At 41.3% G+C, this 15,751-nt stretch overlaps 2 protein-coding genes across 2 annotated transcripts in view; one reads left to right on the plus strand and one right to left on the minus strand.

Moving 5' to 3' along the window:
- Positions 1-15,751, minus strand: part of LOC307033384 (uncharacterized protein) — a 226,357-nt gene that overhangs the window by 53,417 nt on the left and 157,189 nt on the right. The gene's annotated exons all lie outside the window — the stretch shown is intronic.
- Positions 1,095-4,130, plus strand: LOC307033395 (uncharacterized protein). Its single transcript, XM_079671852.1, has 2 exons — positions 1,095-1,142; positions 1,327-4,130. Exon 2 carries the CDS (start codon positions 1,426-1,428, stop codon positions 2,464-2,466), a length of 1,041 nt encoding a protein of 346 aa, XP_079527978.1. The 5' UTR covers positions 1,095-1,142; positions 1,327-1,425; the 3' UTR covers positions 2,467-4,130.

Here is a 15,751-nt window from a genome sequence, read left to right on the forward strand (position 1 = left end):
TGACAAGCTTACAGTTTGACACAACACTGTCATTGCAAGTGACCCTCAGTTAGTTGACTTTTATGTTCAACTGCTAAATTCGTTACTGATAAAAAAAGGGCTTCTACTGTACCTAATTACCTTAACACTAGAACCGCCAGAGGTTTTTGTATAGGCCTACCTAAACCCGTCAAATCCCGCTATTAGAATGCAATTTTTAACAACATAGGGTGCTACATAACACACTTTCAGGAAAAGTCAGGGACTGGGAGACTTTAATATTTTATTGAAAAAAAGTTACATTGCACACACACAACAACACATCACACAAATTGACCCGATTGGCGGTTCTAGTATTAAATAAACTCACTAATTAATGAAACCAGTTCAATACGCATTATTCTTATTCTTATCATTCTTTGCGCAGAAATAGTCTTAAAATCAGATCTGTTTTTTAAATGAAATCTGACGGCAGGCAGTTAGCTCTGATTACCTATGACAAATGCGCCGCACCCAGAGGCGCGGGAAGGTATTTTGAGTGGGGGTGCTGAGGTGCTGGACTCCAGTGAACACTATTACGGGCACTATAGACAAGTTTACGCGACAAACCACGGGTAGCGCCATAACCCTACACAAATGCACTTCATTTCCGCCGGAAGTCTTTTGCACAGCGTCTGTCGGTGTAAACCGGTGTAAACAGTCAGACGGGCACTGGTGTAAACACAGCGATTTCGATGCTAACAGTGATTCTAGCTTGGGAACACGATTCTACTTCTTTGACTGGAGATGGCGTTACTCTCCCCCACCCGAATTCAGTGCAAAACTGGGAGGATAACATGACGACGTGGCCCAGCATAACGTACAGCAAAATTTGCTCCTACTTCGTTCAATCCATGGCAATAGATGGAAAAGCAATGGACAGTCTGAAGGCCTCCGAGGCATATCAATATTTGCACAGCAACAAAGTTGGTTGTGTCATGTCATACAAACATGATCGTTTTGTTTATCTAAAAGCAAAGGTAGAGCCTAGCCAGTGTTTGAACAATGCGTGGCATAATGCTTGGGTGCTGGTAACTGAAGCTGGAGAAGTCAAAACTGCGGGATGTACATGTGTTGCTGGACCAGGGAGATCTTGTTCCCACTCAGCTGCGATCCTGTGGAAGGTAACTAGATTATTTGACCATTGTAGCCTAGGCCTATGTCTTTTGTTGTTGGTATCCGAACTACATCATAGGCTACTTGGCTCGAGTGCAAAGTGTGTGTATGCCATGATGTATTATATCATATGACATGTTTGCAGTGAACCCATTATAATATCTATGCACTGTTTTTACTCTATCTCTCTAGGTAGAAAATGCTGTGAGACAGGGGAAAACCGGGCTTGCCTGCACAGACAGACAGAACCAGTGGAATGCTGGGTCTAAAAGAAATGCTGGTCAGAGGAAGATGAAGTATGTGCGCTTCAAACGACACAACAGGAAGGATCTCTACCAGCCGCCACCAACTTCACAGCCATCCTCTACCATTCCAGAACCGGCACAGGAGGTGACACTCTTTAGGACTCATGAAGAGTGGAGGAAGAACACACTTGCCTCACCAATGGCAGAACTTTTCAATTGCCCTGGGAATAGCCTCCTGCAGTTCTGCTTTAATGCTGATACCTCTTCCATCACCGAGCCAACACCATGTCCACACCTCCATCTCCTAACCCATGATGAGCACCACATACCACTGGCTTGTGTAAAATGCAGAACCTTCTATGATAAGTACATTAACATGTCCACAGCCCGGCTTGAGGAGATCGAGAAGGTTACAAAAGCACAGAGCAAAGAACAGGTCTGGCATGATGCGCGGAGAGTGCGCATCACAGCGAGCACAGCTAGAAAGGTGCCCATTCGCTCAACCACGGCGCCCGACAAGTTTTTGTCAGAACACTTACACCCATCCTTCCGTGGCAATGCTGCAACCCGTCAAGGAGCGGAGGGGGAGGAACTTGCAAGGGACTATTTGGAAACTCTGGGCAACAGCATTGAAACCAAAGGCTTAGTGGTGTGCGACAAGGATCCGTGGCTTGCAGCATCTCCCGATGGAGTGATAAACAAAGACATTCTGTTGGAGATCAAATCACCTGTGTTGGGAAACAAGTCACTTGCAGAATTTTTGGCAACAAAGAACTGTGAAATCACAACTGTGGCAAACGGAAATAGGATAGATTACCATATTGCCTGCAATGGTCCAAAAGGCTACTATATGCAGGTACAAATTGGGATGCACTGCACAGGGCTTCAGCACTCCAAGTTGGTGATCTGGAACAAAACTGAGCACCTAGAAATCGAAGTACCCTACGACCAAGACTTTGTCCAGGGGCATATCATAAGGCTGCGCACATTCTACTTTGCCCACATGCTCCCGAAAATTGTTGACGATTTTGTTGAGGGAAGGTTACAGTTCTGCAGTAAATATCTCAGCATTTTAAAACCAAAATAAACTGCCTTATTTAGGTCATGCCCACAGGAGCCAACAGTTGTCTGTTGTTTACATAATGCACAATTTACATGATCTCTTTATGCTGTGCAATATATCATATGTGCATGTACTGTTTGAGTGAAAATAAAGTTTGATGTAATTTAATTTCATTATTGCACTGTTATTGCATTATTGCATTTCATATGTTCCTTAGAGTGCTACAATTTCTTTTAACACAGTTCATCATTCATATTAAGCTCATACTGTACATAAATAACACTGAATGAATTAATTGTTTAGAGGAAACTAAAGAAATGGCTTCAACAAGAAAGATCACATGTTTAATCCTAACAGGTATTACAAATTAAAATATAAAAGCAGCCCACACAATTACATCACTATGAAAATATTCATATATAATATTAAAAAATACAATGCATGCAGTATTTGTTGTGTTTATCTGTATTTAATGAACAACATGGCTGGGTGCTGGGTGCTGGTTTGTGGTCGTAGCACTCTCTATCTAACCACTCGTTCAGGTGCTTTCTCGAGTGATTGCAACCAACTACCGCACACGTAGTTCCCGAACCACTTTTCTTCATGTTGTAATTGTTATATCCTCTTTGTCTCTGCGATATCAGTGCTTTGTCGGCACAACGGAGCTAGCTAGCAAAACAAACCCAGTCCGCCAAAACGGAAGTGCATTGCATCGAAGGGAGGAGTTCAGGATGTAGAGCGGAAACGGCTCAATAACTTGTGTATAGAGCACGCACAAAAAAACTCCCTACACGCAAACACACAGTAAACCCGCGACTGTTACAATGAAGGCTCGATAATCAGCTCACGGCATATAGGCAGGGGTAAAGTGCTATTTTTTACGAGTGGGGAGCGGACCTCATCTCCTCTAGGGGGGTCCGGGGGGATGCTCCCCCGGGAAGATTTTTTTAAAATATTGAAGTTAAAAGCATCAATCTGGTGCACTTTGAGAGCAACATTAAGAGATCTATGGATACATCTCTCAACACCCAGATGAAACACAACTGTAAGCAGATGTTCTTTTTCTTTATGGATATTTTACAAATCACTCCCCTTTCAAACTGTATTCTTGTTTTACTGCCATATAGTATTTCATAACTGTTTTTCCTTTATTCTCTTATTTTTTTTATAACTATAATGATCATATGAAGGTGTGCCGCGGAAATAATCCTTTGAATAATTTTTGACCAAACCGTTTGAGACCCACTGAGATAACTTAGACTAAAGTTAACTATCTAAACACTCAGAGAGTCCTTTAGCTCACCTGAGCCTCTCAGTCTGAGAGGAGAGCTCTCATCCAGCTTGTTGTGGAACAAACAGCTCCGTATGTCCGTTAGTGCAGCTAGCTAACCAGATGCTAACAACACGGTCCCTGCTGCTGGCACCGGTCCCTCTCTCTCCCCCTCTCTCACACACACTAAATGCGCTATTTCCGCACACACACAGAGCCGCGAGCTTGAATGACACAAGCACTTTTATTTCCATGCAACTCTCTGATTGGTCTGGTGTCTTGCCTCTGTTGCATTCACTGAACACGGGAAATTACAGTCCTGCCGTCCTTTCTAGTGTCTTGATGAGGTTCACGTAAAGCACGGTTAATGTATTATATTATTGAGGTAGAATTGTCCGGGCCTACAGAAAAAACATTCGGGGCAGGCCAAAATATTATTTTTACCAACAATGTGGAATTTATTGGCTACATATTACACAGATTATGCACAGCGGGAGCAGCAATAACCGTCAAAATAATCATTCAGACAGGGGAGCTCCGCACCCCCTGCCTGCCGCTAGGGGGTGCTGCAGCGCCCTCAGCACCCCCCTTCCCGCGCCCATGGGGCCCGCACCTAATCGCTGGCCATTCAGCCACAGACACTGTTCGAAATGGGGGGGAGCTAGGAGGAGCTTGGCTCCCCCGAAGAGGGAGGGAGCTCCCCTGAAGGCTGACTTTGAGATAAATAGGGGGAGCCCAAAACAGTCGTGCATATTTGTGTCACACAGATTAGAAATGTTGAGTTTCTGTAAATAACAGTTCTTGAAATAAATAATAGTTATTGTTCATTACAGTTTCTGAATATTTGTTTTATATTTGTGAATATGTCTGGGTGTTGCCATCTGTATGTGGCGGCGCTGCATTCTTACTTACGTTGCTATGATTATGGCGGTGATGCCGGCGCGGTATTTGAAATGTTCATATTGATACTTTTTTAACTCTGGCTGTGTAATAAAAAAATATGGCAAAACGAAAACAGCCAAGCGTCACAGCTTTTGGATTCACAAGCAAAGAAGCGAAGGAGTCTAAAAATGACAACGTGAACGGAAAACAACTTTTAGTTGGCCGGCTGTAAGCGGCGTTAGGGTCGAGTTTGACAGCTCCACACCCAGGGAGAGGCCTGCCGATGCGGAGCCTGAAGAGGCTTCAACAACGGCCACATCCGCCGGCATAGTGACACCGTCTGTATTAGTAGAAGAGTGTTTTTATAGCAATTGATCGCATCCGCACTGCTGCGCCAGTCAACAGAGCGTGCGTGTGACATATTTAGTAGCAGGATGTGCTCTGAAAAATAGGGCTCCCCGAAAGCAAATGAGTAATTCGAAAACTGACAGAGCTCCCTCTATACAAATCAAACTGTAGACGGTGTGAAAGCACCTATTGTTTTAAATAATGGTCGGAATGTGACCTGTGAGCCTTCTGAATTACCGTGGGACAGCACATTCTAAACTAAACTGTTCAATCAATAAAGTAACATCTTATCTTATCTTAATAATATCTTCATATTAATAATAATAATAAATCATACAGTATGTGTCCGAAAGGGAGCAGGAGGAAGCAAACACAAAAATATACTGCATATTAAAGCAAACGATTGTAAAGGTTAAAGTATGAGCATAACAAATAAAGAAGTGTAATGTAAACATTTACATTATAATTATGATTATTTAATATATAAAGACTATATATTATTGAATTACAAGATTAGATATACTTTAGTTGATCTAAAATATTGATGTGTTAAAATGCTCTTCAAAACACAACTGAAAGTCCATGAAACTTGTCTTTCTGTATTTGTGAATGAAGCGCCATCTCCTGGTTAAAACCTGAAATTGAAAATCTGGCAACGCCCTCTTGGAAAATAGTGGGAGGGCTTAACATTCCTCTATACTGGTCTTTGGCTGGTGGTAGGCAGGAAGCTGTAAGCTGGAGTCCGAAATTCAGTGCTCCATCTGTAGTTCTGCGGTGAGTGTTCTGTTTTGTCATTTTATATATATATCATAGCCTTGAAATAAAGGAAGTTTCAGTTTATATCTGCATTTGGGTCCTGCTTGTTTCACAAACCGTGACAGGGATGAATTTGACAATTTTTTTAAGGGTATTGAGATATCAATGATGCAGATGCTTCAGACACACCATTAGGGCTGATACTAGCAATACTTTTCACCACGATTACCCTGATGATTACTATCTTGATTAATGGAAAAATAATTTGGTGATTCAAATTTCAGAAAAAAGTGGTAGATACCAATGGAAATGTCCTTAGAAAAAGCTGAAATTCAGAAATAAAAAAAAACAGCAATGCCAAACCCTACAATATTGTGAATTTGGAATTTCTGCTTGAAAATTGCTTTCGACAATTAAAGTTTTTAAAAATTATAAATGTTCCTCATACATTCCATTTTGATTCATTTATTGGCAGTGCCAGAAAATGAGAACAACATTAATGTCTGCTAAAATGTCTCTATTAAAGTGTTTAACTGTAGATCGCAGTATTTAAATGCAATACTTTATTTAGAAATTGCCTTCCAAGAACTTGAACTTGTTACCTCTGCTCTATAGTTATTGAATGCTTCCATGCTTCCTGTCTAGTAAATATCCACAGAATTTAAACTAAACACCGACTGTAAAACAAACTTTACATTTTTGTGGATGTGTTGTCTGGAAGTTCTAAGAGCAATGACATCAACATGACATCATGAGGGTTATTTTTCTCAGACTTGAAACAAAAGACATGCGACTGTTTTCACATCCTGAGTAGTCCGACTCACGGTGAATAAACTGATCGTAAAGGTATCAGCATTTTGCATTCTTGCAACTTAAATATTTCACTGCAGGACATCAGTTTGGAAGCCTCTGTAATCTGGTAGCTTGGCGACAGGATGTAAACAAAAACATAAGCTCTTTGACTGCAACTTTCCTCTTGTTTTCCATATCCTTCAGACAAGCAAAGTGCTCTGGCATTTTCATTAGTGCCTGTTTGTTCATCCTTGGTAATGATCTCATAAGGGGCTTTTTAGAAAAAAAATTTGAATGGTTTTATGTGGAGTCAAAGCACTCAGGTTCTCACAGCGGGGCGCCACTTCAGATCACTCAGCGCAAATCCCCGTGGAGCTCTGGGGGAAAAGCCATCGATTGCCGCTCAGCCTCCCTCTCCTTTATTCCTTCTTCTAACCCCAATTTTCCCTCTTGCAATATAATCCACTTTAACCGTCCCACTCCATCTCCTCTCCCCCTTCCCTGAAACTAGTGATTAAGCGCTTAACCAGTTTACACACAAAGAGACATGTGTTTGAAATGCAAACAAACAAACACCTGGGACTTTTGAGGTTGTGAATATTGTTTTATGAGTTGTTGTTGCAGTATTTAGTTCCAATGTACTTGTTCAGCATGTATATGTAAAGGGTTTGCGGAAGTGATAATTATATCTTCTCTATTTTAACTATTCAACAGTTTAATGCTGTTATACGCAGTTTGTTATAAATTATCAACAAGATATAGGATGAAAGGTTTGGTTAGAATGTGTCATTTACACCTGCTTGGTGAATTAAGGTGTGTTACTGCTATCATCTGATGCAAACTGATTAGTTTCTGTCCACTTTGGGTCAGCAAACAAAAAAGTACTTTTTTACACATTCATCACATGAAGAACAACATTTACACTAGCATTAATTATGAGTTGTGTTTCTGGTCACCTGGTGAACAAAGTCCAATATTTCCTTTTCTTTCCGTTCAGACCTAACCAACTATTTAGGAACTTATCTGGTTCTATAGCCGCCAAATGCTGATTCTAGTTCCTACTGTAACCTTTATTAGTCTTCCGGCTAGTGTTCTGGACCTTTTTCCTAAAAACAGCCTGCTATAATTGATGATGGTTCAAAGGCAACGAGACACAGGTAAGTTGTGGATCAAAACAATGTAGCTGAAAGAAATTGAGCTGAGGGGACCTGCAGAGCTGGCTCACAATTACCAGTAATCTATATGAGTAACCCCATTCACATTTCCGTATGGATTTCTAATTGGGCCTACCTGGCACAGGCAGAGGGGCTTGAAGTCCCTACAGGTTCCACTACAAAGGCCAATCAAAGAGAGACTTAAAATGACCACAAAGAAGTATAAAAAAACTACAAAAAGACAAAACAAACCTAAAGGACATGCAAAAACACTACAAAGAGACAAAAACAGCTGCAAAGAAATGCATAAAAGCTGCAAAGACCACAAAGAGACTCACAATGAGGGACAAACAATCACAAAAAGACTAAAAATGACCACAAAGAAACATAAAAGAGACAATGAAAGACTACAAAAACACACAAAAAGGATACAAAGAGAATAAAACAAATACAAAGAAATTGAAAAAAGCGACAAAGGGGCTCAGAGAGAGGGGCAAACAATCACAAAGAGACCCAGAATGAAAGAAAGAATAACATGTCAATACACACAAAACAGCTATAAAGAGACCCAAAATGAAACAAAACCAATACAAATGAACAGTTAGTAAAAAATATTGCACTTCTACCACTTTGTTTTGAATTAAAAACATGCTCGCTAATCCCAGATCTGAAAACTGTGAGAAGGGAAAGATGAAAAAGCTTCCACTCAGAGAGGGTGGTGTTTTGGAAACAAACCAACTGATCTGTGCATCTGTGGACATGTCTCATTAGCCTCCCACACTCCCCCCCCACACACACACACACACACACACACACACACACACACACACACACACACACACACACACACACACACACACACACACACACACACACACACACACACACACACACAGTTTAGATAGTATCTTCCTCGCTCTATCAGAGTGCTATCTGCAGGGCTCAGCCTGTGACATCACTTCCTCTCACACACACAGGCGGTGGTGGGAAATAGCACCACAGTGACATCATGTAATGGCTCCAACATGTGGTGAGATGAGTATGATCCAACAGCCCGTGGATGCAAGTACACATTTACAACAAAGTCCACCTTAACCACCGAGACCTCGGCGCTGATTGAGCTTCCATTCATGTGGATTTAAATTTCACATTTTGTCCAGACCCGGCCTTGAAATTAAGCCTTTTTTCCAGCGTGCTTGAGCAAAAAAGGACCACGGGGAGATTAGAGTCTATTTCCACCTTAACTTTTAAGGTGAAACTGCACATTAATCCTCTTTTTAATGTCACGCTGACCTCCGCTCTCACACTCTCTGCTGATATTATCATATTGCTCAAAGTCTTAGTCCAATAACTCAATATGACTCTTCTAACTCTTTCATCCTGCTTGAGGATCTTCACACATCTTGTATCCATCATGTGTCCCTCCCACACACCATACACTCCTCCTCTGTTCTCACGTTAATGCTCGATCCTCCCTCGCTCGTTTCCACTCTCCTCCAGGCATTTGCTCATGTGAGACCCCCCCCCCAATTCTTTATTCGACATGGTAAACCAGGAACTATGGAAAACATCCAGTTGTATGCGCTGGCTGCATTTGTCTTGGCAGCAGCTCAGGGTTCTAATATTGCCACTTCAGATTAAGTGTAGTGGATGACTGTGGAAAGGGGCTTCCTTCTCATGAGGCTGCAGTAAAAGATCAGAGGATGAGGGAGGAGATGTCCGTTAATCCATCTTCTTACGATTCTTGCCTTGTTGTTACACTAAATTAAACCACCAGTCATGGGAAATGACTTTTGAAAGCTATTTACAGTACAAGACACGTTTTTTGGTAGCATACATTTTTTTCACACGCTGGCTGTCCACTCGCTTCCCTTCGATAGTCTAGTTGCCAGCACTTTGAACCCGGAAATGTTGAGTACCCCAAAGTTTTATGTTAGAAATGTATAGTACGGGTCCCAAGCACATAGAAACTGCTGGATGCTAGTTTGCTCAAATAGAATAAATTGCGTTAAATAGCATTATAGCCTATGAAGACAATAGGATGGCTTGACCGATTTTTGACATTTCTGGAGTGTTTATTTTTGGGGGATGCTGAATCCATTTCAGGATCAAGATTGGTAGTTTGAACGGGAAAGTGACAATATTTGTACTCCCGGTGGACTGATTTTGACTACCATGAGCAGTGTTGCTACCATTGGAGATAGAGAGCACAAGATGAAAATGATTACCTCAACTCTGGACAATTGATTTTGAAATAGATAAACTATCCGTCCAATCCATATGATCCAGAGTACACTAAAACTTTCAAATCTACCCTAAGTTCATCAAAATCAGCCCACCGGGAGTAAAACTAGGGCCTTTTTCTGGTGAAACTGACACAATAAATGTCCTAAATGCATTCAGCATCCTCACTTGCAGTACCCCTATAAACTCTTGTCCAAATCTGCTAAGCCAAACTATTGTCAACATAAGCTATAATGGTAATTAATGCTAATTAATGCAACTTATGCTAAATGTGCAAATTGCCCGACATATGCAAGTTAGCATTCGTCACTTTCTATGTGCCGGGGACCTGTACTATACATTTCTATCATAACATTTTGGGATACTCAACATTTCCAGGTTCACAACAGGACTCCATGAGCTGGCAACAGACTAATATGGAAATAAGAGAAAAGTACTGGTAATGCGGGAACTGTTCCATCTTTTTGGCCTGTTTGTTAGCCGAGCTCTCCCCCAGTAGTTGACTCACACACACACGTTGTCAAAGAGGGTAATAGTTCTGCCACTCGCAATGAAGTTCAGAGAAAGCAACCCCAAATATGTAAGCCGGTGTTTGTGTATGTGTGGGTGTGTGTAAGCTGCTGTGCAAATGGGGGGGCCTTTGATGTGGCGCTGCGCGGATCCTCTTGTAGTTAGCCGTTCCCAGGCTGTCTGAGCTGTCCTGTTCAAGGGCAGGACACAGAGACACAGAGACACACAGAGACACAGAGAGAGGGAGGGAGACAGAAGTGCAGGCTTTCTCAGCGTAACTGTCATTGGTTAATGCTGTGAAAAGAACACAAGCTAGAAAGGGTAATTTTTTCCTAAATACCTCTGTAATTGCTTTTGTGTGTGTGTGTGTGTGTGTGTGTGTGTGTGTGTGTGTGTGTGTGTGTGTGTGTGTGTGTGTGTGTGTGTGTGTGTGTGTGTGTGTGTGTGTGTGTGTGTGTGTGTGTGTGTTGTAGTGCTTGAATGTAAGGGCTACAACAAAGCCCTTACACATGTGTAAATCATACCTAATGAGTGTAAGGATTCAAACACTTCTGAAGGCAACTTGCAATGTGTAGGAATGAGATCCAAAGACCTTTAGGTGTTTTGACAGCAAATGTTGTGGAGGTTTTTTTAGGGTTAAGGTTAAGGTCAACGCTAGGGTTTATGGGTTAGGGTTAAGGTAAAGTTGAGGGTTAGGGTTGATCCTCTTCTGTGTTTTGGTATAGTTGGTTTGCAAACTGTACTCAAGACCACCTTCATCAAATCACAGGAGAGAAATGTCTTGTTGATGTCCTCTCGCTATTCTGATCTGTTAGGGTCCGCTTAAAACCCGAATCTGAAATACTTTAATTTGTTTTGACCAATTAGATCAATAGGGTTGGGTGGTTGGGTATTTTCGACTTGTGGAACCTCGCGTCTTGGGCCTTAAATACGGGAGAGGCAGAAATTATTTTGGTCCGTGGAAGGTTCCTTGTGATTACCACGAGAGAAACGTCTTGGTTGACGTGAGATGTACAGCGTGAACTCTAAGTTCTGGAAAAATCCCTAGTATTTTTTCCGCTTTGAAAACAGCTGCTGGTTATATGGTGGTATATATGTTGTGTCAAGTTCCCTCTCTATTTGGATCTGAGTCCACTTAAAGTCCGAAATTTAAATAATACTTATATTCAATTTAATTTACCAATAAAGAAAACTGGATGAACCATCCCTTTCATTCAAATGACAATTTGTTGGATGCATAGCTTAAGAATTTCCTTGATTTCCCTCTTTATGCCCCCATAAAGCACATGCATCAGTGTCCATCACTTACATGTAAAAAATATGACACTTTCAGACAGTTTTTTTTATACATATAATGGCTTAACTTGTGCACAAAGACTTTATAATTTGTATACGAAAATAAGTATTTTAGGGCTTGTTTAGTCTCTTGGTCTGTAATTCAGTCTGTGACCACTGCTCTAAAATAACAGCCCAGCACTGATCCTGGGGGCTTGTTTTATAGTCCTGTATAAATCACTTCCTCTCAGGTCAAAGGCCACATATTTTCTTCTCCTCACACCTTTCCTGCTGTCTCTTTAAAACAGCGCCTTTGGAAACATCCAAGCTGCTCCTCCTGTGTCTGGGATGTGCTTTTAACATACCAGATAAAGATTGTTTTACTGTGTGTGTGTGTGTGTGTGTGTGTGTGTGTGTGTGTGTGTGTGTGTGTGTGGGGGGGGGGGGGTGTGTGTGTGGGGGTGTGTGTGTGGGGGTGTGTGTGTGTGTGTGTGTGTGTGTGTGTGTGTGTGTGTGTGTGTGTGTGTGTGTGTGTGTGTGTGTGTGTGTGTGTGTGTGTGTGTGTGTGTGTGTGTGTGTGTGATTGAAGCAACCTGCAGGTGGAGGAACAACCAGTAACCTACAGTATCTCCAGCCTTGAAAAACCCCTTTATGTTCCACCATCAGATGTGGAAAGAAGCACCGAGAAGTTGTGGCAAAGAGCCAGAAGGAATTGTGTCAGAAAGCAGCTTTAGCAGGTCATTGTGTATTTTCGCTCTCTTTCTTTTCTGTCTGTCTCGCAATAATTTTTCTATTGCTGAAATGTTCAGATCCGTCGGAGAGTATTGCATGCGATGAGAAGGACTGATGGATGAGAGAAGGATCGTCACCAGCCAAGTCACGGAAAGAAGTTCACAAACATCCTAATCCCTATCCAATATTAACATCATATTTTACATCTATAGTTATTGTTTGGTATGGAAACAGCCACGCTAAAAGATATTCTGGTCATCCATTTTCTAAGTTTGATTTAAACCAGGGGTGGGGAACCTTTTTCCTCTCAAGGGCCATTTCAATGTTTTCAACATCCTCCGAGGGCCGTACAAATTATTGACCTCTGCTTAAAAAAACTAAAATCACAGCCCATTCATCTCGCCTTTCTTTCATGCTGTGCAAAGAAAAAGCAACCTCTTAATCCAGATATTTTACCATGACTCGCGCATGCATGCACGTGCATGGTGTGGCATGCCCACCAAAACAGAAAGATATGGACACAATATGTGTGCAAATGTATTTATCCATGTGAACATGATTTAAGTGGGGGGTGGACGGGGACCTAACCTCCTCTAGGGGGGTCCGGGTGCATGCTCGCTCTGGAAGTTTTTAAATGTTGAAGTTAAATGCATCAATCTGGTGTACTTTGAGAGCAACGTTAGGAGATCTATGGATACATCTCTCAACACCCATGAAACAGAACTGTAAGCAGATTTATTTTTCTTTATGGATATTTTACAAATCACTCCCCTTTCAAACTGTATTCTTGTTTATTAATAACAACATTTGTTAACTGTCATATAGTATTTTATACCTGTTTACTTTATTCTCTTATTTTTTTACAACTATAATGATCATATAAAGATGTGCCTTGGCCCTTTACCTCACTGGTTGGAGAAAAAGCTTCTTATATTCGTTAGCATAGCTAGCTAACCAGATGTTAATAACAACAAAGTTATTGACTGTATGATCAGTATGACAGATGAACAGATCGCCACTGGGCTTTCAACTAAAGACACAGCCACGCAAAAACTGCGGCATGTGTACAGCTCTGTTATGTCCCGGCTCGTGGAAAGGGGAAAGTAACATATGACCAGTTGTTTTTGGTAAAATAGGAAGTTGTTTTAATGAAAACTGCACTCATTTGGCCACAAACAGCCACAATCAAAACAAAAGGCCATAAAGGCACCAGTTTAAATAACAAACAAAGGGAAGTAAAGCAAACATCTGTTTGCTGCGGAGCGCAGCGCGCGCGCTCCTTCACTACAGACTATCGCGCCATCTAACCATTCGCCAAAAATGTTTTTAATACCAGCGGTAACCGGCCAAGCGCCGGGCAAAAAACTATCTTCAAATAAAAGAAAGTCACCGGAGGAGTTCAAGGAGAGTGACAGGGAGCATGAGAAGAAGAGGGGAGAACGTTTCAGCCAGCTTGATCGATGGAAACCCTTTTATAATCTATCGATTAGATTTATGATTCGAAAATGATAAAAGTAGGGTAGACATGTGGAGATTATCCAGCTGAACAAAACGTGCATTTATCAAACAGGTTTGTTTTCCACAGACGTTATTTCCAGCTATTTTCCAAAACCCTGTGGAGAAATCCCATTGCTTTTTGTCGAGGGAACCAGCGGCTTACTTCCTGGTTTTAGGACGCGTCACTGCACCTCTCAATATGATGCCAATATAAACAAGGTCTTCTGTCGGCTCTGTACATCTATGCTGACAAGTAAGTGAAGAAAATATAAAGGTATTGGCTATAGGGAAATGTCCCAGCAGTTTAGGATAATAAAGGTTCTAATTAAGCAATAGCTCACGACAGGCCGTGGTATATGCTCATTATATCACAGCTAAGGGGCGTGGTTCGGCCCGACGCCGAACCACGCCCCTTAGCTGTGATATACGGCTAAGAACCAATCAGATTGCTTGATTTGACTTGTCCGTTTTATAAAACAGACAAGTCAAATCAAGCAATCTGATTGGTTCTTAGCCGTGATATACTGAGCGTATACCACGGGTAGAATTGTAAGTTACTTTTCACAACAAGTCAGTATCCCTCCGCGTCTGAGAAAAACAGTATACGGTTGGGCTGAAAAGCAAACTGCCTGCAGTTTGCTTTTCATACTGGAACAAGAAAGCAGCGGAGAAGTAACGGGGCAGAAGCTGGGCAGAAGCCCTCCTTTTTGACGCAGCGGTCCAGACATAGACATCAAACGGCAAAACATATTCAGTGTGCAGTTCCTTTGGCATTAGGGCAGGGATATATCTAGATACTTCTGAAGGTTTAACATAATGAATTGTGCTACTTTTAAAGCAAGCAACGATGTTTTCAAATCTGTAATCAAAGAGGTCCGCAAAAACGCTATCGACCAATCAGATTGCTTGATTTGACTTGTCAGTTTTATAAATATATTTAAATTTCTTCCGTTACGAAACAAACTTACAAAGCATAAAATGGAAACATTTAAGATTAACTTTCGACCTCCGGGGGGGTCTTACTATAGTATTTAGGAGTGGATTGAGCAGTGCCTATCTCCAGAAAAAAAAGCACCTAAACTACAACATGCGTGAAGAGCAGGTAGACCAACTGGAAAAGTACCACCATTCAAAAGCTTTCTGATGCGGGTCTTGAAACAAAGCAGAGAAATTATGACCGTTAGTGGCCACAGGTGCGAAAGCTCTCTCCAGAGCTACTGGAAGCCCAATCTCGGGGACCGGAGAAAGTGGAGCAATATTCTCGCCACGCCAAGCAACAGCCTCGAACAACCTCAACCTATACAAGTGACCACGTAAGCCATGCTACTGATGCTGGACAGTTTTTCAGTGGCTGCACAATAAACAGCAACATACACATTAATGTAAATAAACAGCCAAATAATGGATCAACGCTCTCTGTCTAATATGTTCGCTTGCTGTTAGTGTTGTTGCATAGCAACCACCTTGCACTATGTTTTGTGCAGAAGGCAACGGAGGGACTATTTTATTTTGAACATCATTATTTACTAATAAAAACTATTTAAATTAGAGTGTGTATTTTTCTTTCATATTGCCACACTTGGTAACCGTTTTATAAAAGCAATAGCTCACTTCAGGCCGTGATATATGCTGTCGTGAGCTATTGCTTAACTATTACATAGCCATTACATTTCTAACTCCTGATAATGACAGGAAGGCAGAAAGCGCATTATACAAATAATAATACTCATAATAATAGCCGACATTTTTTAACAATGACCACAATATAATTATTTTAATAAACCAAATATATAACAATTGAGGAAAATTAGGAAGAACTGATTATTCAAATGTTGTAGTAATGTAGTTA

Source organism: Notothenia rossii (assembly GCF_949606895.1).
Source record: "Notothenia rossii genome assembly, chromosome: 1".
NCBI classification, from domain to species: Eukaryota; Metazoa; Chordata; class Actinopteri; order Perciformes; family Nototheniidae; genus Notothenia; species Notothenia rossii.

Excerpts from the sequence above, each read along its gene's own strand:
- LOC307033395 (XM_079671852.1), top strand. The coding sequence starts at position 1,426 with ATGAAGTATGTGCGCTTCAAACGACACAACAGGAAGGATCTCTACCAG.